Raw genomic sequence first — 23,544 nt, 5'->3', positions numbered from 1 at the left:
TTAAGGCAATATAATAATAATGATTATTTATTATTATTAATAATAAATATTATTTATTATTAATAATAAATATTACTTATTAGTATTATTATTAGTGGTCAGTAAAAGGCAACAAGATTGAATGTAACGATGACAGTCATATTAGCAGTTAATAATAACAGTGCATATCTATTGTTTTTAAGCTGCCTAAGCCAGGGTCCTGTCAGCACATCCCAAGTGCAAAAAAGAAAATCACTTATGAATGGCTTTTTACATTTACCTTACGAATGGTTCACCTGAGGCAAACCTTATGATTATATGCAATTTCAAATGCTGCCGTTCCTGTCCCAAATCTTTGCCTCTGAGTCACTGGGTTGCTAGTCTAGCTCCTAACAAAGAGAAATTCCTTAATTGGCTCTTCTAGGAACCTCTAACTCTTGTTTTCGGAAAATAAATTCATAGGGGTCAGAAAGTAGTAAAGGGGAAGGATGTGAAGAGGTTCAGGCAGGAGGGGGGAAAAGGCCCAAATCAACTGTCACCACACCTTCCCTATTGGCAGCAAGGGATTGTGACAGAGAAGAGGTAGAAAATAGCAGTGCTCAGATATTTGGGAAGGAGAGCTCATGTGTCCACATTTTGATGGCCCCTCTAATGCTATTGCCAAGATTCATTCTAGGTACAATGTTTTCAAAGATTGCTACCAAATGCTGCTAAGTACTTACGCATTACTGTTGCGAATGGACAATGTCTTTGATAGATATCTGCAGGATGCTGATTATACCTCCCTTTTGCTTAATTAGATGCTGTAGATTATTCCCATGTGGAGAGAACAGGTCTCCTTGGAAAAAAAACAATCATACTTACAGACCCAAAGAGCGTTATCTCTGGTGTGGACTGAATTGTGTCTCCCCCAATATGACCATTTGGAGATAGAGCTTTTTAGGAGGTAACTAAGTTTAAATGAAGTCATAAGGGTAATAATCAGATAGAATTGATGGCCTTTTAAGAAGAGGGAGGCAGAGAGCTTTTTCCATGTGCATGTACCAAGGAAAGGCCATATGAGAACATGGTGGGAAGGCAGCCATCTGCAAGCCAGGAAGATTGCTCTCTCTAGAAGCCAAGCTCTGCTTCTAGAACTGTGAGGAAAGAAATTTTGGCTTTTTAATATATCCAGTTGATGGTATTTGTTATGGCAGCTCTGGCTAAGACATCCTCTATCCTTCTCCCTATGGAGGATCAGTGGGGCAATAGCCAGAGTATTGCCTACATGTAAAGCACAGATAAAGAAATTCTCTGTGTGGAAGTTTGCTGTTTACAGTTGTTTAAAAGGCAATTTGGCTTGTGTCTTTGTGTTTTAATAGCATAAAGTCATTTCATGTAATAGTTCAATTCCTTGGCCGACTCTCATCTAGGTTTGTTGGGGGGGTTGTGTTCTTTGCTTGTGATTTACATTGCCTGACACCTGATGTAATGACTTCCACTACAAGGGCCATTGCTGTGTCTGCGTAGCTCCAATCTGTCACTGGCAATGTTCTGAGATCTGGGGTACCCCCATTCAATCAAGAAACTAGCGCTGTGTGTAATTAATTACATCCTTTTACCCCAACCTCGCCAACTGCTACACATCACTTCTCTTAAAAACTCAGTGAAAGCAATATTTTTCCTATACCACATGCAAACTTGGCTGTGCAATCAGTCATTGAAACTTTTGGCTTTTTTTTGTTGTTTTCATTTCAAGTATTCATGAGCATGTCTCTGTCATTCTTTTAAGGAGCTCCCTAACTAGCTACTGTACTTCGGGACGATCTTTGAAACTGGAGTCTCAGCCATCTGTGTATAAGCAGCAGCCATCCTTGTGATTGTCTGCTAGGACTATAACAGATGATTTAGCTGATAAATAACACCTGTAATTTTATTGTCAACATTGCAGTTCAATGACAGTACCTAAGAAACAGTTATTCTGTGGGTTAGATTGGATGGGAGAGTGGTGGACTAGGATTATCAAGGGTAAGGCTATTTAGGTTGTGTCATTAAGCATTATTACACCAAATAATTTATCTAAGTGGATGGTCTTCAATTTTCAAGTCACTCAGATTTTGAATGACTGATAAATTAAGAGAATGAGGTTCATTATGGGCAGTGAGAAGAAAAAAGTGCATCAGAAGCTTGGGAAGGAACAGAATCTGAAAACCAGCTAAGCCCATAATGCATTCCAGTGAATTGTTAAGATGCTATTATTATGTTAAGAAGTTCTCTGCTTTTCTATAAAGGTCTCTGAGAGAATTTTCTGTCGGCCATTAAGACAGAGCTAGGCAAACCAGACAGCAATTGTGACTTGAATGCCTAGTGCTGTAAAACTATTATGTGAATCCATTTCAGTTTAGGTATGGAAGATGATGGTGCCTCGGTGCTGTTTGCATCATTAAAACTCAGGAGGGAAAATGTAAAGTGAGTGGAAAGAGGGAGGTGTGAAAAAAATTAATTGGAGCTGTGTGACCAATGACACTCCCACCCGGTCGCCTCCATCCATAGCTTAAGAATTAAATGCTGTCTAGAGTACTCTGAATGAGTCACTTCTTTTGAATCTCTAGAAGGCTGTTAACCTCTTGCCTGCATGTAGGAAGTGTAACCCCTGGAACAGACTCTAACTCCGTGCACTAGAAAATAGAAATCAAGATAAGGCAGAAGTTCTTGGAGTTTATCCAGGAGAGTTTAGTTACCAAAATAATGAATATCCTTATTACCCCAACTCTCTCCTCCAACCTAACATGACTCGTTGTGCTTTGACCCTTTGTGCTACTTCTCATCCCCAGAGTGCGCCCCCTCATTTCATTTAATGAAAAGACTGGAAAGGAAGACACTGTACTTAGGTAGGTACTTAGGTAGGATCTTTGGACTCTAGACTGGACTCAGACACTTAAAATCTCTACGACCTGAATGTCCTTCTCTGATCTTGGCTGTGAGGCTGAGGATCTTTTATGTCTCACAGCACCAAAAGTCCTTAAGTCTGTGTACTTACCGGAGAGGTTCCTGCTGTGTGACCCACTGGCATGAGGAGTTGGGATTTACTTAAATCTAGGAAATAGCATTGACCGGCTCATTGAATTTGCACATTAAAAGATTAATTCCTGCTTACTTTTAGCTTGTCTCAAATATGAATCTGTTTTATATCAGCAGTAGAAAATACTAGCTTTCTACATTTTTTCTATGCATATTTTAAAGAAGACATGAGCTCAGATTATATTCGTGGTTAAATATCCTGTTTTAACATACCCCTGTCCTAGGCTTCGTATAATGACTATACATTCTGAACCAAATACTTTCTGATACTTTCTGAACGTGTCAGAAAGAAAAGCAATTCAAAGTAGCTTTTAAGCAAGAAAGGAAACTTATGGCATGTTCCCAAGAAATCCTGTGGTAGTCCTTAGTTTCACATCTAGTATTCTTTTTCATTCTACCTCTCAGCGTTGCCTTCTCTTGTTCACTGAGTCTTGGCTGTTTCCAGACACAGAAGGGCCTTCTCCATGTGGCAAGAGGAGACAGTTACCAGTGCTTCCCCCTTGTCTACAGTGCAACAACAAAAGCTTAGACTCAAGGGATCCAATTGTCCCCACATGGCTTATGCACATCACCTTCACGGACCTTGGTGGAGAGAGGCAATGGGTTACCATGAATGACAGAGTCAGCAGTTGTCCATGGCATTCTCTTCCTAGTCTGCTCAGCACTCACACCATCATTGAAATGTGCATGCCAGTCTCCCTCCTTTTCCTGGGAATCTTTGTGGAAACAAACCCCTGGCTGGAATCACAAACACACTGTCTTTCCAGCTGAAAATAACCAAAAGAAAATCAAGTTGATGTTTCCAGTGACATCTGTGGAGTGGAGGGACTTCTTTCCCCAGTTGTGAAATTCATTTTGTGAAGTCTTTAGCAAGAATAAAAATCAAATTTTATATTTTTTCACCTTTTGTTAGTCACAGACACATTCACTCCCTTTTCTGCATTTTTAAGTCAGCTCTTCGAGTGGTTCTGAAACCCTATAAAAACTTAAACCCTCTACGTTCAGTTGGTCATACATAGGGCATCAGATGCCACTTGCGATCTGAATGTCATCTGCATTCCCAGCTAGGTGTGCCTCTTGAGCTGCCTAAATGTATAACCAATTATCTACTTCAGTCTCGCTGGAACTCGCTCTCTACCATCATAAAACACTTTTTCACCTTCCGTCTCTGGGACCATAATTTGGACTCACTAAATTCCACACCCTAATGACTTGTAGCACCAAGCTATCCATCCAAAGGGGATATTAACTGCTCTTGCAGCATGCTTTATGCTTCGCCACTGCCTTACCCTGGTTGATGCCGATCATTTGTTTCTACGATTTCATCTCTATATTTTTTATCACCCCACCACTGGTCAGAATCCCATGTATTTCATACTAAATGCAGACACAAATGTGAAATGCTAAAACAGATTATTAGGAAACCATTCACTGGAAGTGACTTTAGTGGCTTAAATAAGTAGGAATTTAATTATTTTAATTATTTTTTTATGTAACAAGTATATCTTGAGCTGTCAAAATTTCTACTTAAGGCTTCTTCGAAACTTGAGTATGGAATTAATGATTGAAACTAAATATCAGCACCTGGGTGGCTCAGTTGGTTGAGTGTCCAGCTCTTGATTTGGGCTTAAGTCATGATCTCTCAGTTGGTGGGATCAAACCCCATATAGGACTCTGCACTGACAGCACGGAGCCTGTTTGGGATTCTCTCCCTCTCTATCTGCCCCTCCCCTGTGTGCGCACATGCTCTCTCTCTCTGAAAATAAATAAAAAAGCCAAAACCCAAAAAACTATCAGTCATGTTTTCATGTAACAAAAAGTTTTATTGCATGCAACCACAACTACAGAGTCCCATCACAGCAAGCGTGTTGGTGGTAAATTCACTCCTTGTGTAGCAGCTCCAGATCATTAAGAATCGATGCTTTTAGGGTAGTCCATTTTATTCTGCCATCCTGAACTGGTTAGCTTTCCAATTCCTAAAATTACTTTTCTTGGGGGCACCTGGTTGGCTCACTCAGGGTATGTGACTCTTGATCTCAGTGTTGTGAGTTCGAGCCCCACATAGGGCATAGAGCGTACTTAAAAAACTAAATACAAATAAAAATTAAAAAAATAAAATTACTTTTCTTTTCCCAGCCTTTGGACTTAAACCTCATGGTATTCCATAACCAGTAGTCATGGGCTTTCAACTGCAAGTAACAAAACAACTACAGTTACTTAAAATAAATATGATAGTTATTGCAGTGGCTCAATGACATCTTCAAGGAACCATGTTTTTAAGAGATCTTTTCACTATTCAATTCTGGTTATATTTCATCTTCATACTTGTTGTTTACTGGAACTAGTAAGGCTTCTTTATTGCAGTGTTTATCTTCATACTGGTGTCCTATGAGATAGGAAGTCTTCCTTATTCTAGCTGTCATATTTGTATTCAGTTTGTGAAAAGGGAAGGAGTGAATGTTGAGTGGCAAAACTGGTCTTTCCAGCCATTCTCTTTTTTTATCAGGTACACAGACTCAGTAGACTCTTGCTGCTATCTGTTGACAGCTATGTAAAATGTCCTCGACACTCCGGGAGAGGGATTGGAAAGGGAAATGTTGTGGATGAGGGTTGGGTCAGCCAACTTAACAACATTTGCCATGTGGAAGTAATATATCACAGAATTCCCATAACTGGCAAGGTATTAAGCTATGTTTACAATGACCTGATTTTATAGATCTGTGTCCAGTATGGTAGCTAATTATAGCTATAGCCACTTTAGCTATTAAAATTAAATACAGTGAAAAATCCAAGACCTCAGTTTCATTAGCCACATTCAGGTATTTGATAGCTACATGTGGCTGGTGGCTACCATAGTAGACAGCACAGATACAGTACATTTCCATCTCCGCAGAAAGCTCTATTTGCACAGTGCTGTGCTAGGTGAAATAGAGTCAGTGAAGGAACAGGGTTAGTTCCTGGTTTTCAGAGTTGGTCAGAGGTGAAGTAGGGACCAGGTACTTGGGTTTCTAATGTTCAGATTATTATTCTTTTAAGTAGATAGCCTGGCTTTGTATACATTTGTATTTTTTCTTAATATTGCTTCTTGTTTTCAAACAATTATATCTATATTTTGTCGTTCTTTTATGCTATAGTGTAAGTGAGAAGCTGAAAATGCCAACATGGATATCCTGTGGTGTTTTCCTTTGTAATGCATTTAGCCACTTAACATTACAATATAGCAAGGGTCTAAATGACCTTAAAGAAGTCAGTTGAGAGTAGGTAAGAATTGTAAAAGATTTCATTCTGTTTTACTTTCTGTGGTAGCTGCAAGGCATTGCCCCTTTAAGAAACCATACGGTAAAATCAGGAGCTTCTGAGGCTTAAATGAGTGAATGAAGAATAGCTAGAGGCGCAAAATGTTGCATATCCTTTACAAAGCTTTTTAGATCCTCAGCCTGGAGATGGGCTGGAGGAGAAAAGTCCAGAAGCCAAGATGTTGTAAGAGTAACAAAGAGGAGACAGGTTGGTATCACCTAGATTCTATGTAATAGCTACAAAGAGATGGAAACACCTGGTTTCAAGCATGTGTAAATAGTCTTGGGTGATAGAGGGGGACAAAAGAAAAGCCATTAGTTAGAAAAATAGGGAATATTAGAAGTAATTAAGAGTAGCCATACATTTCATTTTTTTTTTTGGTGGGGGGAGGTCATCATTTACTGGGATATTCCGGAAATAGTAGATGAAAACTATGCAACTGATAATAAGTATATAAGAGCACATTATCTGCTTTATTGCTTTCTTGATTTCTTAATGTAAATTAAGTTGGTTTGCCTGTACTGCCTCAATAAGCCATCATTAATCGCCTTGTGGCTGTAGCCAGAGTTGAAAGTTGGCATCTGAGAAGAGTACACATCTCTCTCTGGTAACAGACCTTCGTTTCAAACTCCCTTTTTGTAATCAGAAAACCACACGCTGAAAATCAGATACTTGGCAGCAGCCCACTCTAGTGCGTTAGCAAGGAAATACCTGGTGTTCTTGAGTGTGTTAGCCTCATTTTTTTTTTTTTTCATACCGGAGAAATGCAGCTTTTCCCATAACTCATTTCCCTGGTCCCTTCAGTCTCTGTGCATGTTTTTCACACCTTCAGCCAGGAAGTAAGTAACCATCATAAGCATCTCTAGGTTGAGAAGATAGTGGTTCTCCTAGATACGTGCTTTGTTTTTACATACCCAGAAGACATAAGTGGAAATCTCTTGTGTCTTGGAAAAATACCACACAGGTGATCAGTGGTGAATCTGGGTTTAGGTCTTAGTAAGGAGGATGTGTGTTTCAACAGCATATATTACTGATATTTTAAGAACATTAGGGAATTTGTGTTCTTGAGCAGGTTATTTATCTATATAGGTTTATTTTCCTCATTTGGAAATGAGCTTGGACACTTTTTTTGTGGGACAAATTTTCTGATTCTGTGTGGGAAATATCCCTTCCCCTCAGTGTTTGGAAATTGTTAAAGATGCTACCTCTCAGCACAGATTGAAAAAATACACTGGAAATTGCTGAAAACAACTGTAGTAGAAAACGCCCAATGCAACTCATGGTTTCTTTCAATGAAAAAATTTCAAGTTCTAGAGGAAAGTCTCATGAATGCTGACCTTTGTAAGGAAGCACTGAGCAAATCAATGTATTATTGATTGGTCTGCTGTCACAAATTTATTTTTCTTTCCTTCGTTCGGTCTCGGTACCTTGTGTGGTGAATGACACGTCTAGCAAACACCTGCACGCACAGTTATGCAGCATCTCCTCAGAGAAATAAGCCTAGGTGGTTCCCCAAATTCCAGAGGTGTTTTCCTCATTGAGCTGAAATAAGTATACTCTAAAGAAAAGAAAGCAACTGCTCCACTGAGGTATTAGCCACTGTACTAGGGTAGGTAGACTCTGTTACGTGTGCTCTCATGTATCTAGTCAAATGCATGGAAAAGTAAAACTCTATAAAAGTACAATTAGTAAAATAGGGACATAAACACCAATCAGATTCAGACCCCTTTCAGTGACTTCTAAGTCAGCCCCAAAATAAGAGCTCTTTTAACAATTGCCCTATGCCTGCCAAATCCAACCCATTGTTTCACCCCGTGAATTAATTGCTTGACTTAACATTTGTCAAATGGGCATGTTGAATACCTGCCCCCAGATATCACCAGAACAACTTGTCAAGAAAAAACCAGCTGAGTTTATTGCTCACCACTGTAATGGAGAATTTCATGTTCACCGAGTTTAATTATATTTTAGAAGAAGGGAAAGGCTTGGATATTGAGACTTGGAAGTCTGTCCTGATGGGAGTGGGGGACTTGAGGAGGGTTGGGTATAGGTGGGCATGGCAAAACGGATTTGGATGCAAGAGGTTCAGAAAGTCTTAGGGCATAAACTGTGAGTTGATGTTTTCTATTGAAGAGTTGCTGGAATGAACAGTGAAGCTATTTGCAACTTATATCTTCCTGCACACGATTCTTTTAAAATAGTACAGTCTTATTGATGAAAATAGTGGAATAGTAGACCCTTGTTAATGTAGACAGTAATCTGTGTGGGGTACACGATTTTGGTTCTCAATGCCTACATACTGGAGGAATACACGTCTCCTGCGACACTCCAGGTGCTTATATATTTTAAAGTTCACAGAGATAAGAAGCAAGAATTGAGGGAAGAAGGATACTATTAGGTTGAGAGAATGTTGGACAAATTCATGGAGGGCAGTAACATTTGAGCTAAGCGCTGATCATCGGTTATAAGTTCAGAGAGGTCTTTCACGCTAAAGGCTACTGCTGCTTGGCTACTCATGGCTTCTTTTCTTCTGTAAGAGTTCATTCAGAGCATGTATAGGTGTTGGCGAGGATGAGGAGAAAAAGGGACACTCCTGCATTGTTGGTGGGAATGCAAACTGGTGCAGCCACTGGAATACAGTATGGAGGTTCCTCAAAAAGTTAAAAACAGAACTCCCCTATGATTCAGCAATTGCACTATTGGGTACTTACCTAAAGAATACAAGAACACTAATTCAAAGGGATACACGCACCCCTAAGTTTATAGCAGAATTATTTACATTATTTACAATAGCCAAATTATGGAAGTAACCCAAGTGTCTATCAGTAATCAATAGATGAATGGATAAAGAAGAGGTGATACATGTATATATAACGGAATACTATTCAGCTATAAAAAAGAATGAAATCTTGTCCTTTGCAGTGATGTGGATAGAGCTACAGAGTCTAATGCTAAGCAAAATAAGTCAGCCAGAGAACGACAAATACCCTATGATTTCACTCATATGTGGAATTTAAGAGACAAAACAAATGAGCAAAGAGAAAAAGAGAGACAAACCAAGAAACAGACTCTTAACTGTAGAGAACAAACTGATGGTTACCAGAGGGGAAGGGGTCAGGGGGATGGGTTCAATAGGTGATGGGGAAGCAGGGAGTGCACTTGATGAGCACCAGCTGATGTACGGAAGTGTTAAATCACTATATCACCCACCCGAAACTAATAAAACACTGTATGTTAAACTGGAATTAAAATAAAAACTGAAAAAAAAAAAACAGTTCATCCAGTGGAAGTAAAGACTTTCCCATTTTGCCATAGTTCTGTTGGGGAGAAAATGGAAGCATAGTCATTGGATGAGGTTCGGCACCCTATTTTTGAAGGTCCTGGGCTCTCTGAAGCTAGGTGGCATGATTCCTTGTCTATGCTTTTTTTATAAATATAGCTCAGAACATGGAGCAAAGCTGCTTAGCTCTCTGCTTTCTTTACTTTGAGGATGGCCTCCATTAGCACCACATCAGTAGGGAAATGAGGGAAGGGTGATGTGGTTTGTTGAATTCTTAGAGACTGTTCGAGGGTGCAAGTCCAGAGCAGCTGCTCATTTTCTTATTTGTGCACTGTGAGCTCCTTTTCCTTCCAAGATGACCAAGCTGATTGCAGAGTCTGTTTTTGTCAGACAGTGGGGTAGGGGCCCCAGAAGCTGGAGCTGTGTGGCTCCAGATGACTGGAAGCACTACTTTTTTTTTTTATTTTGGACAGCTCTCTATCAGTTTCTCTCTTTCTTTCCCTCTCTTCTCTCTCTCTCTCTCTCTTTCTTTCACACACACACACACACACACACACACACACTTTTTTTTTAAGGCAACAAGGAGGAAACAATTCTGGTATACAGAATGAGGAAGAACTTAAGTAGGGGGATGAAGGAGAATCACTTTTTTAGGGGTTACAGGTATGACTTGGGTTTTGGGAATCCACTCTTAAGGATATATCAGAATAAGTTAAAAAAAATAAGGAACGAATTCAGTCCACTTTGTATTTCTCCTGTTGAGGGAACTAATCTTTCAGATAAGACAGATTGTGTTTTGAAGGCATTGTGAGGGATTTTCATTCCAGCACTTATGGCATTTAATGCATTTTCAAGTTCATTTTTCCTGCAGAAGTGGCTGTGTCAAATTCCCTCACAGCTCTTTCTAGGCTTTATTGTGTCACATGTATCCTTAAGTGAGCTGAAGATGCTTAGAATCACTGTCCTCCTTACCTTGGAATGGAAAATGCTGTAGCTCCCCCTTGTGTCGTGTGAGGCCAGAAACACCTCTGATGAAGCCACAGCAGCAGAAGCCTCTTCGTTAGTTTTAAAAGTATCTCCTCAAAGCTTTTGGGGGGATGGTAACATTGCTATACAGGAAAGTACCAGGGGATAGAGCTAATCTTTTTGTGATTCTCCCTTATTTCCTACCCTCCTACAGTGTATCCAGTAGCCTCTTTCTTGCAGGGTCACATTTTTCTGACAAACACTTCCTTTGGGATAATTTTCCTCATGAGGTTGTAGTGTTGTTGTATTCCACTTAGTACATCAAATCTTGTACCATTTCCTCTCCAAATAGAGGGAGTGGAACTTGATTCCACTGTTGCCTCCTCTTGCCCTGTCATGGGGGCCACTTCATCCTGTGTCATGTGCTTTCAGTTTGAGTCAGGCACCGGTTTCTTTGGCCCCCACCACCTCCAGGGGAAACATGCCAAGTTTTCCCAGGTGTCTCACACCCTCATATGTGAGCCTGGACTTTAACATTTTGGTTTCTCAGTAAGAATGCAGCCAAGGGTGTGAGATGCAATCACATGTCTCTGTTGGAAACAACTCCCCAATCTTAGGCCCCACCACAAACTTGACTCGGATGCAAGGGTAGGGGGAAATGCCACAGTGCTCCCTATTAATGCATTTCCTTAGTTCAAATTAACTTTGATGATTATTGAAATTCTTCACATGCATAGCAATTCTTGTATAATGTGGTTCTTGGTACTGATTTTGCACCTTTGCCAATATAGCAAGACAAGAAGAAAAGGTTTCATTTTATAGATTGTTTTTAAAACTTTTTTTAATGTTTATTTTTGAGAGACAGAGAGAGCAAGCGAGTGGGGTAGGGGCAGAGAGCGAGGGAGACCCAGAATCCGAAGCAGGCTCCAGGCTCTGAGCTGTCAGCACAGAGCCCTATGTGGGGCTTGAGCCTGTGAAATGCGAGATCATGACCTGAGCCCAAGTTGGATGCTTACCGACTGAGTCACCCAGGTGCCCCTTATAGATTGTTTTAAAAATTATATAAGTAAAAGGTCCTGATTGTTAAAAAGGTTTCCACAGTTTTGCAGTTATATCTATAGGACAAAACTTTAATAGAATTGCTTCATTAAAATGTGTGTGTGCATTTTATTTTTATCTTAAATTTTTATTTAAATTCCAGTTAGTTAACATACAGTGTAATATGAGTTTCAGCTGTACGATATAGTGATTCACCACTTCCATACATCACCTGGTGCTCATCACAACAAGTGCACTCCTTAAGGTGTGTATGCATTTTATTTTTTTATTCTTTTTTTCCCCTTTTTTAAAAAGTAATCTCTGTGTCCAATGTGGGACTCAGATTCACGACCCTGAGATCGAGAGTCACGTACTCCACCAACTGAGCCAACAGGTGCCCCTGTGTGTATGTATTTTAAACGTGTAGATAGATAGATAGATAGATAGTAGTCTTTACCTGTGCAGTATCCTGTCTGCCTTAACCTGCTCTTCATGTCCAGGTCAACTTGCTGTTCAGGTAACAGTTCCATCTAATTTCATTTCACCCCTTCTTGCACAGTCAGTCCTTAGTTTAAAACTTTGGACACTGTTGTCTTGAGGAAAGTTAGAATTTTGGGGGCCCAATCCTTAAAGGACTCCTACTTGTCCAACTTTATGAGTCCCCTTGGCAAAGGAAAGTTTCACTCCACACAGATTGAGAACAAACTCACTGTTCCCTGCTGCCTGTTAACTTTGTGATCAGGTCACAGAAGCAGCAGCACAAGGTAGCACAGGCTAAGTGATGAGTCTTACAAAGAGTGAATGCTTTGTGAATTCTGAGGTAGGAAAAAATCAGGCCTGGAAATCTTCTGAACGAAGTGAGACTCAGACAGGGTCTTAAAAGGAAGGGTAGAACTGAGACAAAAAGGCAAGACAATTATGAGGGAATTCCAGGCAGAGAGAAAATGCTACAAGCCTCTGAGGTGGCAGAAAACACAAGGACCCTTCGGTAACACTGACTCTTCTTATCTTACTTAATACGCTTCCCCTTGTGCTGCCATTTTTTATATATTTGTCTCCCAATGGATCTGAAGTCAAGGATATTTTATTGCTTCATCTTTGGATCTTGGCCATAGTTGACTAGGTATCAACAAATATTTTGGCTAATAAGTGAATAATCAAGTGAATGCAGTACTTCGCAGAAAATCGGATACAAAATATTAGGAGGGTTGCAGTAGGAGAAAAGGAATTAATTTCCAGAAAGCCTCATTTATCATAATTTCAATGTAACAAGCATGCACTTTCTCATGAGAGACCACACTTTCTTGATAAAATCATATTTAACTTATGGAAAATAATCTGCATTCTGTTTTCCTAATCAACTATGTCTTATTAATAACACTGACATAATCATTCTAAAAGAATGGAAAACAAACAAAAAAAATATGCTCTGCCAGAGCTGTCTCTCAGAAAAGGTTCAAACCTAAATAGTTCATGGGAACAATTGGCTAGTCTGGAGAATTCTTCCCATTTTGGTCAGGGCCTCCTATGGAGAGATTTATGTGCAGTATATGTCAAGAGGCAAAATAATGGCATTTCTCTGCTTTACAATGACTCGGACATTTGCTGAGTGCAGAAATGCACCTTTAAACGAGAGAAAGAAGCAGAGTCTGCCCTGATCCAATCATTTTGAAAAGCCATGCGCACTGAAGCTGGGACCAAACATAATGACAGGATTTAATTGCTAACTCTCTAGAGGCAACACGCTCTTGATGTGTTGACCTTTAACCCAGACTTGGGAGGGTGAAAAAGAGAGGGGATGGGTGCCCTTCCCCCTACCCCCCCCCAGTCTGATTGTGCATGCCTCTAACCCTGTCCACATACCCCTAACACGCAACTCCCCCCACTTACCCATTAGTTACTTCCCACTTTGGGGCCAGGTTGGGAATAAACAGAACAGAAAGGAAGGCAGGAGGAGAATAGAAGAAGGAAGTCTACAAGCAGTTGACAGCTGCTTAGAAGCAGGGGGCAGGATTACAGCTACTGAAATGAGAGCTGAACTCCTGGCCCCCTAATGCATTTGCCCCACCCTGCAATATTTCATGATATTAGGCCTTTCTATTTTTCTGTTTTCTGTCTCTATTTACGCTCTCTGGGCCATATTTGTAATTACTCCCTTCTCTACACCTTTGGCTCCCTTACTTCTTTTACGTGGTTATTTATGAATGGCAGAATCGCAAGGAAAGTTAAATATAAGGTTCTGCCTATTACGCATCTGCACCATGGCAGCTGGGCTGCTAAATATAGCCGGAGGAAACCACAAATCTGCTGATCGGTCTCAGTGTAAATTTGTGACCACTAGCCGTAAGTTGGCCCTTTGTGCTGCTTTTGCAAGGGTTCTGGTCCATTCGCTCTCCTGCTCTTTTACAAAACTTGCACACCTTCTTTCTCTTCAAATCTCTTAACTGTTCTCCAACCACACTGGTCTGCTCTCTGTTTCTAACATGCCAAGGACACTCCCACGTGAGGGCCTTTTAACTTACTCTTCCTCCTGCCTGGAGCATCCTGCATCTATCTGTCTGCCCGCTCAATTCCTTCAAGACCCTGCTACATAATGTCATCGTCTTTAGTCAGGCCTTCCCAGGCCACTCTATAGAAGGCAGTAAGCACATCCCTATCACCACTGGCACACCCTGGTCCCCCTAACTTTATGTTTTCTTTACCAGTTACAACCATCTGCTAGAGTATGTATTTCTGGTGTGCACATTTTCTGTCTTCCTGCTAGAGGAAGTCTTTTATGAGACCATGGGTATTTTCCTCCTTTTCATTCTTCCATACCTAGAGCTTAACATAGTGCTTGCTAGTATGCCATACATATTTAAGGATTGAATGGATGGATGAATGCCAGTTGGGTTTTGAGAATCCCCTCTTCCCATTTGCCAAAACCAACATATTCACCTACTCCCCATACAGTATTTTTTGTATGGTGACCGTAGTTTCCAAGCCCAGATTTGATGCACATCATTCTTGGGAAATCCAATGTGATGATTAAGTATATCCTACTTAGAATCATAGTCTCATAGAATGGAGTCCTCAAAGGAATCTTAGATGATCACTTTCCAGTTAGTTGAATGGGCCCTGATAGTGGAATTGGCTTATCCAAGGTCACTAAGCTATGTTGAGTTTAAAATAAATGTGAGTTGAAGTTGTTTGGCTTTTTAGAGCTCTTGCTTGGGATTATCAGAGATACCCAGAAATTATTGGAAACCTCCATGGTAATTATCTGGCTCTGTCTTTTCTATTTACTGCACACAGAGACTAGCACACTACCTCATGGGTCCTTCATTTCTTTCCAGTGAGGCTTGCTAGGGTAACTGAGCAGGATTTCTCACCATGTGCTAGGTATGGCTTTGTTCTTTCACTCCACATGTTTTCAGATGTAAAAAGTTGTGAAATGCAGTGCTATTTAAAACTTACCACCTGTGCCAAACCACCGTCTGCACCTTGACCTCCACCTATTCAGTGAAATAAACACATACTTGAGTTTATATAGATGATCACAAGTATATAATAAGATGTCAGTGGAAAAGATCTGACAATAGAGATGTAACTTTCTTGCAGTCATGAGCCCAAAGGGCCTTCTAGGGTTTATTCTTCTGCCTCCAGGTTGTAATACCTCCAAATTTTCTCCGTTTGTAATGAATGCTTTGGGAATGAGAAATGCGTATTCATATTTGAAGGGTGCGTTCTCATTGGCTTTCAAGTTTTTCTTGCTCTTGAAATAATGAAAGTATGAATGGTAGTAAATACAAATACATGATATAGAGAATAAATACTCCAAAAGCCTCACAAGTCCTCATAAAGTTTTCTTAATACAAAATTATTAACTGGGCTTCTGGGTTCCTTGGACTTGCAGGCATTTTTCCCAAGGGCCAATTTCTTTGAGGCGGGGCTTGGGAAATCTCACTCCAGAAGATCCTCTCTTTTACTAAACAATGCTCCCACCCTGACTTTGTGTCAAGCTCTAGAAAATGGCAGTGGAAGGATATTTTCCCAGGTCCTTTTCCCCATTGGAAGCAAGGCCCTTTTCAACTGTGATGTTTACACAATGATGACATTTACAGTCCATATTGCTTAGGTACAGTGAATACTCACATCCTTTGTGTCCCTGAGAGCACTGGCCACAATACACAGCACTGGGAACACACTCAGTAAATCACAATCTGCAGTGTAGAGCAGATGCTCAGCAAATACTCAGTGAGCAAGAAGATCAATGTAAAGTGAATTAGTGAATTAACAAGGAAGCACACGTTTGTACCAGGAGTTTTTTAACCTTATGGTCAACTTCTTGACACCATAGGTCATGCCTCCAAATCTGACCAGAACAGAGCAGCTTTATGAATTTTCTATCTGTGCTTTGAGATCAGCTAGTCTGGTGTGTTGTGCTAGTAGGTGACCAAACAAGTTGAATGGACTGAGTTTGTGGATAAAACAAGAGAAAAACACTTCGGCTTCATAACTTTTGAATGGTGTTGGAGTATCAATACTGCTGAAGCCTAGTTTAGTCCACATAGAATAGTCACATAGTGCTCTTCAGTAGAGTCTTAGAAAATGGATACATTTTAGTGAAAATCTTCTAAAAATAAGCAATCAAAGAAGCCCTAAAAGCCTTTGACTGACAAGGCAGAATCAAGAAAAGGATTGAAACTTAAGATGTGCTAGCCAGGAAAATGAGTGGTGGTTAGACTCTTTAGCTGCATGTCAGCAAGATGGCTCCTGATCTTTACTTTCCATGCTCAGGGGGCTCAATGAAGTCTCCTTTAGTCTCCTGGAATGAAACATAAGCACGTTGAACTAGGAAGAAGGAATGATGCAGGGACACACCAGTTTGGAAATACATGTCTCTTAACTGTGCTCTTGAAGTTAGAGGGTTGAAATGCCATCAGGGTTTTATATTATCTCAGCTACCCTTAGAACAGACAACAGTTTTTGATAAATACAGATCAGCTGGGATTGCAAAACTTTTGAATGCAGCCTGGAAGTCGTTCTGGGATTGTAGGTTCTCTCAAGTGGTTGAACTAGGAACAATGAAAACTTTGTCTTTCTTTCTCTTTCTTTCTTTCTTTCTTTCTTTCTTTCTTTCTTTCTTTCTTTCTTTCTTTTTGTGGAGAGGAGATAGTTTAAACTCTTACTTAGCATCTACAGTAGGATAGTGAACTATAAATAATCCAGACAACTTGAGTCTGCTGCTGTGCTTGAATGTTTTTATGGTCCCATTTCCACTGTGATAAATACGATCATTCTCTCACTTGGATGCGTATGCACTTTTGTGTATGGATAGGTGCAATCTCCACTGAACAGAGGTTGATAGATAAAGAATTGATAAAACAAGAATCTCATTAACTTATGCTCCACCAATTTTGAGTTTTTGATAATTTGGATAGGGACCAAGCAAAAGTTTCCTTTAGTATTATCCATAACAACAGTGTATACTGAGCAAGTAAATAACATCGATAAGATTCAGGAAGAGTATTTAACTATGTAGGAGAAAACATAGCTTCCCATTAATTTTGGACACATGCTTTCTGATGCAAATATCTGTAGTGCTAAGTGCTAACCTAACCTATTCATTAATTTGGATTGGTTTCCTATAGAGTTAATTCAGAAATTTTTAATTTTGAGTGATTAAGTACATCTGATCCTTCCTCACTGGTTTCGAGTTACAGGGACCTAGCTCACATTATGTGGACCCCGTGGTCAAAGCTAGCTGTAGGAACCTCTCTAGCCTACATACAATGGGCAGGAAATTTTTAGACTTAACTTTTGTCAGTGAGCCCAATACTGTAGAGTGTTGATTGTGGTGTTAGTCGAATGCTAGTTACTAATAGAACTTCTTTGGAGTCACTAGTGTGTATTGTGGAGGGCTAAGCATGGAAGAAGCAGGTGGGGGTGGGAGGAAAAGCACACTGATCTCTGATACCTCATAACCTAAGGTCTCGACTTGGCCTAATGGAAAATATTTGTCAGGAGAATCACTAAACCTTGTATTTTTTTTAGCATATCTTATGCTGTGGTCAATACCAGTGGGCATATACTGATTAGGAGGATCCATTCAGTTTTAGAGAGCAGTGTTCATTACCAACAGATGATGTCTTGGTTGTTAGCGGCACTATATCTTAAGTCCATTTTAATGCCATCTTAGAACATTTAGGGTTTGGGGGAATGGTTTCTTCACTTAGTACTCAAGAATTTGTCCTTGCCTTGAACACAAGCTCATAAGCTTAGTGAATGTTTACATAGGATGTTCGAGACATTTTTGGAAAGCTGGGACATTTGGCTGTATTTTTTGACCGTTTGTAGTTGATACAGGATGACCAGCAGAATTATCCATAGTGGGGCTTTTTTAATTGACATTTTCCTGTCTTATTTTAGAGCACTTGGTGGTAGGTTAAGTTTTCGGTTCTACTGTAGCTTCTTCCATGGAGGTTGTGGAGATCTTTGTGCACCGTCCTGGTGTTGTTCCTCACAACCCAATGGGAACGTCTCTTTCCTTACATCAGTGATTTGCTGTCCGACTGCCGCCTTTTACTTACCTTCTGCTAGGGTGATGTTAGGGACCCTACAGAGTACTGAGCAGAATCTCCAGGGATATTTGGCTTGTTGCAAAGCAGACAGTATGTGCTTAGAAGTGTTAATATGTAAAGAATTGGGGTTATAGATTTATAACTTTGTGAAACTAATTAAAAGGAGCTAAGATGCTTTCATGAGTGATGTGTTTGCAAAACCTCAGAACTTGTTTGGGGAGTTCTTGGACTGAAGTTCAAAATGGATGGCTGTGAAGTTCTCAAGCCAAAAATGACCTGAGTCAGGTAAACTTGGTACACTTAATTTGTTGAAATACCTATCTCATTTGTGGTTTAGTAGTAGGCAAGGCACCTGGGGAGTAGAGAAATGGGATTATTTCAAAAATTAAACCAATTTAGCTTGTGTGAAATGCATGGCAGGCATTTCATGTCAGTTGCAAGAGGTGATTAATTGGAGGAGAGTGTGGAAGCAATTCTAGCCAATCAGAAGGACAGTGTTAGACTGTGATTATAAAAATGGTTACTTTACAGTCTTAATTTCCATGTAGTCTGGAACAGATCTCACAATCACTTGTCCAGGTCCTATATTTAACCCTGGATGAAAATGCCTTGTATTTGTCCATGGATGGCTAGATAAGTCCTAAAGGTGTTCAGATAGTATTTTGTGGAAAAGAGCATATAAGACTGAAAGCCTACTAGAAGTTGTTGCATGTGATTTTTCCATTGCCTGTATTGGCGACCCAGTTATACTGCAAGGTCTCATGACAGTTCTCCTCAGCGCAGCTGACCTAGAGAATCTACTGGTGATTCCACTTTAGGCAGGGAATATGAACATAATTGCAGGTATGAGGAAAACAGGACTAATGACCCAGAAGATGGTGTCGTTTAGTGCATAATTCACCCATGTTGAGCATTACCACTTTTTCTCTAGGCCATATGATGACGCATTAAGAAATAGAAGTAAAAAATGTTAATTGGGACTTAGTAAGAAATTTATGTGTGTTAATAACAGACCCTTAATGCTGACTTGGTTTTACCCTTGGTATAATGGCCAAAAGGGCACCAGACTATTGGTTTCTTAACTTTTTTAGCCTGGAGCATTCTTCACTCTGTATGGATTATACCAACCTTGAAACTTGAGGCATACCTCCAAAATAACAGTGAAACCAACACTGGAGCCAATGGGGAGCCAATGGGAAACTTTCCATTCATCATATCCTGTTTCTTGTAAATTGTTTATACTACCTACATTTGTTTGTTCAATAGTAAAGCATAGTAAACACAGTCTTGAACTTGGTCTCAGTCATTGTTTTAACCACCTTTCAAAATTGTAATGAATTTTTTATGTTCTTGTTCAGCATGGCTTTGAATTTTCAATTACCCCACACTTACCAGAAGAATCAGGATTGCTTAGAGTATACCAGGTCATCTTGGCTTGTTGGGGCTGGACATATTTGCTTTAAGCAGTGATAGGTTAGACCCTCCCACATGGGATATAATGTGTGGACTTCACATTATGCCATGTGAAAGAAAGGAGCATAACTGGATTTGGAAAGAGGTAGATTGACTTACATTTAGTGGCCTGTGTATGAAGTCCTCTAGATTTCTGGACATTAAGAGCTATTCATCTATTATTGGTTTGAAGGCCGCCTAGTGCCTCCACTCTCTTATTCACTTATTATGGTTGCCCTGTGGGGTCATTCTATGACAGGAGGATTAGCACATTATATGCATACACTTGAGACACTGTTCATTATGCTCTTCAGCTATTTACTGAAAGTCTTCCAAGTGTTTAATGATTTCAGTTTAAGTGGGGAAATTAATCAGAATGGAATCTAGTATTGTAGTGTAAAGATTTAGTGTATGGGAGTAGAATTTGAGTTCTATCCAAGCATTTTCTCTGATAGCTTAAATGATTTTTCTTGATTTTTTTTCCAGTAACTGCCTTGCTGTGGAAATCAAGATTCTTCCCTCATGGTAAATAAATAGCTGGACATCCAGAACCTGAAGAGGCTCTAGTATAAAACCAACACTAGAAATAGGGCCATCCTTATAGAGAACTAAAGAATCATTGCTTTGGTGTTGTCTTCAGAAGTGAGCTTGCAAAACAAATTGGAACTTCAAGATTGTCAATAATTAAAGATACCTGTATTTTATTTGTAAAGTATGGCTACTCTAATGGCACATGGTTTTGTCCATATATGGAGCAGGAATATGGGGATGTCTAAGCCCAAAGAAGCATACATTGGAAAAGTGGAAAGAAAGAAGAATATTAGACTGCTGGTCTATTTCAGCACTGGAGAATATACAACTTTTCAACTAACTAATAATATTAAAAATGTGGTACTTAGATCCTATGGAGGAAAACAAAATCACCTGCATTTAACTTTCCAAAATAATAGCTTCTTGTTTATTGAAGGATTATCTTCTGCAGATGCTGAAGAGTTGAAGATGTTCTTGGATGGATTCCATCAAAATAATCAACCATCCATGAAACCTGTTAAGGATGGAGGGATCTTTGCCAGCACAACAACACAGAAGGAAATCAACAAAAGTTCATCTCACGAAATATGTAATAAGTCAAGTAGTGGATCTTCAGAGACAGGAGAAGGACATGGAACAGCTGACCTTCAGCAGAAGCCTTTGTGTGCATCAAAGTCATCAACACTTACTTGCAATGATTTACCAGAAAATGGACAGGAGAAGAAAAAAAGAATGTTATCATCTGGTTCAGGGATGGGTGGGAAATTCCTGCAAAAGAATAGCTCTGTAAGAGATAAGAAATCCAAGACAAATTCCTTGAGGTATGTAAGCCACAATAGGAAGAAAAAATTGAGGTTAAAAAATAAGAAATTAGCATTTGAACACTTTTTCAAGACCGATTCTACTGGAAACCCTTACCTTCAGGGTGTTAGTGTTCTTCAGGTGCTTTGTGAGAAAATATATTTGGCATTTCTGTTGGAAGCAAAGTATAGTGCAGATAAGCCAGAGTGGGACAGATTCAAGATGACCCTTGACTTGTACCCAGAGAAACTCTTGCAAGGCCTCCCCAATTTGGGAAACACCTGTTACATGAACGCAATTTTACAGTCCTTATTTTCGATTCCGTCATTTGCTGATGATTTATTCAGTAAGGATTCCCCATGGGGTAAAATTCCCCTTGATGCTCTTAGCATATGTTTAGCACAGCTGTTTGTTTTGAAAGATATTTATAACATAAAAATCAAGGAGAGGTTACTTGTGAACCTTAAAAAAACCATATCATCAGTTGCAGAGATTTTCTCTGACAACGTACAAAATGATGCTCATGAGTTTTTAGGTCACTGTTTAGATCAGATGAAAGAGAGCATGGGGAAATTAAACACCATATGGAAGGCTAAAATTGAATCTGAAGAGGAGAATCCAGCTCAACAGATCTTTCCTGGAAGTGCTGCCACTGAAGTGCTCATTTGTCCCGTCATCAGTAATTTTGAGTTTGAGTTGCTGCGCTCTATTACTTGTCAAGCCTGTGGTCATGTTGTTCTCAAGACCGAAGTGAATAATTATCTCTCCATCAACCTTCCACAAGGAACGAAATCACTTCCTTTGTCTATTCAGTCTGCTTTTGATCTCTTCTTCGGAGCGGAAGAGCTTGAGTATAAATGTGGGAAATGTAAGCATAAGAGTTCTGTTGCAGTGCACAAATTTAGTAGGCTACCCAGGGTTCTTATTGTTCATCTGAAACGTTATACCTTTGACGAGTTTTGGTCGCTAAGGAAGGATGACCAGGAAGTCGTTATTTCCACACATTTAGATATATCATCTCATTGCAATGAAACTACCAAGCCACCTCCTCCTGTGAGCAAGAATGTGCTTACTAGGGATTTCCAAATCCTAAAAGTCTTTCACAGCATAAAATTTGGAAACTTCTTTCTATCAACACCTTCAACAAAGCCAACCTCGGCATCCAATGATTCTCTGATTCCACACATTGGACCAGACAAAGAGTCTGAACCACAAAAATGCCAGATTCTCTGTGAAGGATCAAATGGAGAACAGAAAGAAGACCTGGGAAAATGTCCTAAACTGAATGTAACTGAGTCTGAATTAGTAAACTTAGGAAATGGAGCAGTCACTGAAAAAGAGCTATTAGCTGCTGGCTTGATGATGGATCTTGAAGCAACGTCCCTTTCTCAGATCCAGAAAGATGAAGGTAAACCCACCAGTGGTCCAGACAGGTGTCTTGCCGAAGTTTATCTTCAAGAAATGTTTGAAAATCTAAAACAAAAGAAATATGAGACAACTAATACGCTTGTAGATTTCAAGAGTGGCACTGAGACTATTGAAGATACTTACAAACGTGAAAAAAACGGAATTCCAAAAGAATTCCAAAAACTGACTAAACAGACCCAGCAGGATGAATGGATGAAAATCTATGAACAAGCCCTGCAGCAGGCACTGCTTGGAACCCTCTTGAAGACACGTACCCACTGGTATGCAAAGAACCTCAGAAAACCTGCAGAATTACGTCTCCAGGAGGCCAAAGCAAATTCCCTAGGGGCACTGGGTTCCAATAAAAACCCTGGAAAAAAAGAATGTTTAAATAAGGAGAAGTCAGAAACTGAAGCCACAAAACCAAAAAGAAGCGGTAAGATGAGTGATCTCGATTCCTATCGGCTCATTGGTGTTGTCAGCCATCTTGGGAAGACCCCAAATTCAGGCCATTATATCAGCGATGCCTATGACTTTGAGAGGCAAGTGTGGTTCACTTACAATGATCTACAGGTATTGAGTATCGAAGAAGATCTCATGCAGGAGGCTAGGCTTTGCACCGGGTACATCTTCTTTTACATGCACAATGATATTTTTGAAGAGCTGTTGAAAAGGGAAGAGAACTTCCAGTCTCGTAACACAAAGGCAGGGAAGACCCCTCAGGAGAAGTAAGTGGAACAGGCTCCTGGTTGCACACATCTGCTTGACTATCTCATTGGTTACCACTTCCTCTATGGAAGGAAAACTCCACTCTAGCCAAAGATGAAGAGGCAGATGGCATCCAGGGTCAGAATTTAAGCAGAAACACTTGGGGAAAATCTCTATTCTAACCCTAATACAGATAGGTCAGTCCCACAGTTCAGCTGATAAGTATTCCTTTCTATTAGACTAGAATTGTGTTCTCCATATTCTGGTGCAGTGGATTTTAAGTGCAGTCTTTAAATCAGCAGCATCAGGATCATGGAGAAACTTTTGAGAAATGCAAATTCTTGGGTCCCACCACATAAATGCTAATTCAGCAAGTCTGATGGGGGGTGTCAGGGTTGTTGGGGGTAGGGAACAGCAATTTGATGGAGATTCCATCAGATGCTTGAGAAATTTAGAGAACTA

The 23,544-nt window shown here is 39.9% G+C and overlaps 1 protein-coding gene across 1 annotated transcript in view; it reads left to right on the top strand.

Moving 5' to 3' along the window:
• USP26 (ubiquitin specific peptidase 26) overlaps positions 1–23,544 on the top strand; it is a 51,755-nt gene extending 28,211 nt beyond the window's left edge. The window contains exon 4 of the mRNA XM_049644305.1: positions 20,122–23,544. Within this exon, the coding sequence (XP_049500262.1) occupies positions 20,350–23,106 (2,757 nt within the window). The 5' untranslated portion in view covers positions 20,122–20,349 and the 3' untranslated portion in view covers positions 23,107–23,544. The remainder of the gene's footprint in view (positions 1–20,121) is intronic.

Source organism: Panthera uncia, chromosome X, assembly GCF_023721935.1.
Source record: "Panthera uncia isolate 11264 chromosome X, Puncia_PCG_1.0, whole genome shotgun sequence".
In the NCBI taxonomy this organism is placed as follows: domain Eukaryota; kingdom Metazoa; phylum Chordata; class Mammalia; order Carnivora; family Felidae; genus Panthera; species Panthera uncia.
Note: the sequence above shows the minus strand (reverse complement) of the source record. Positions and strands in the feature narration are given on the sequence as shown.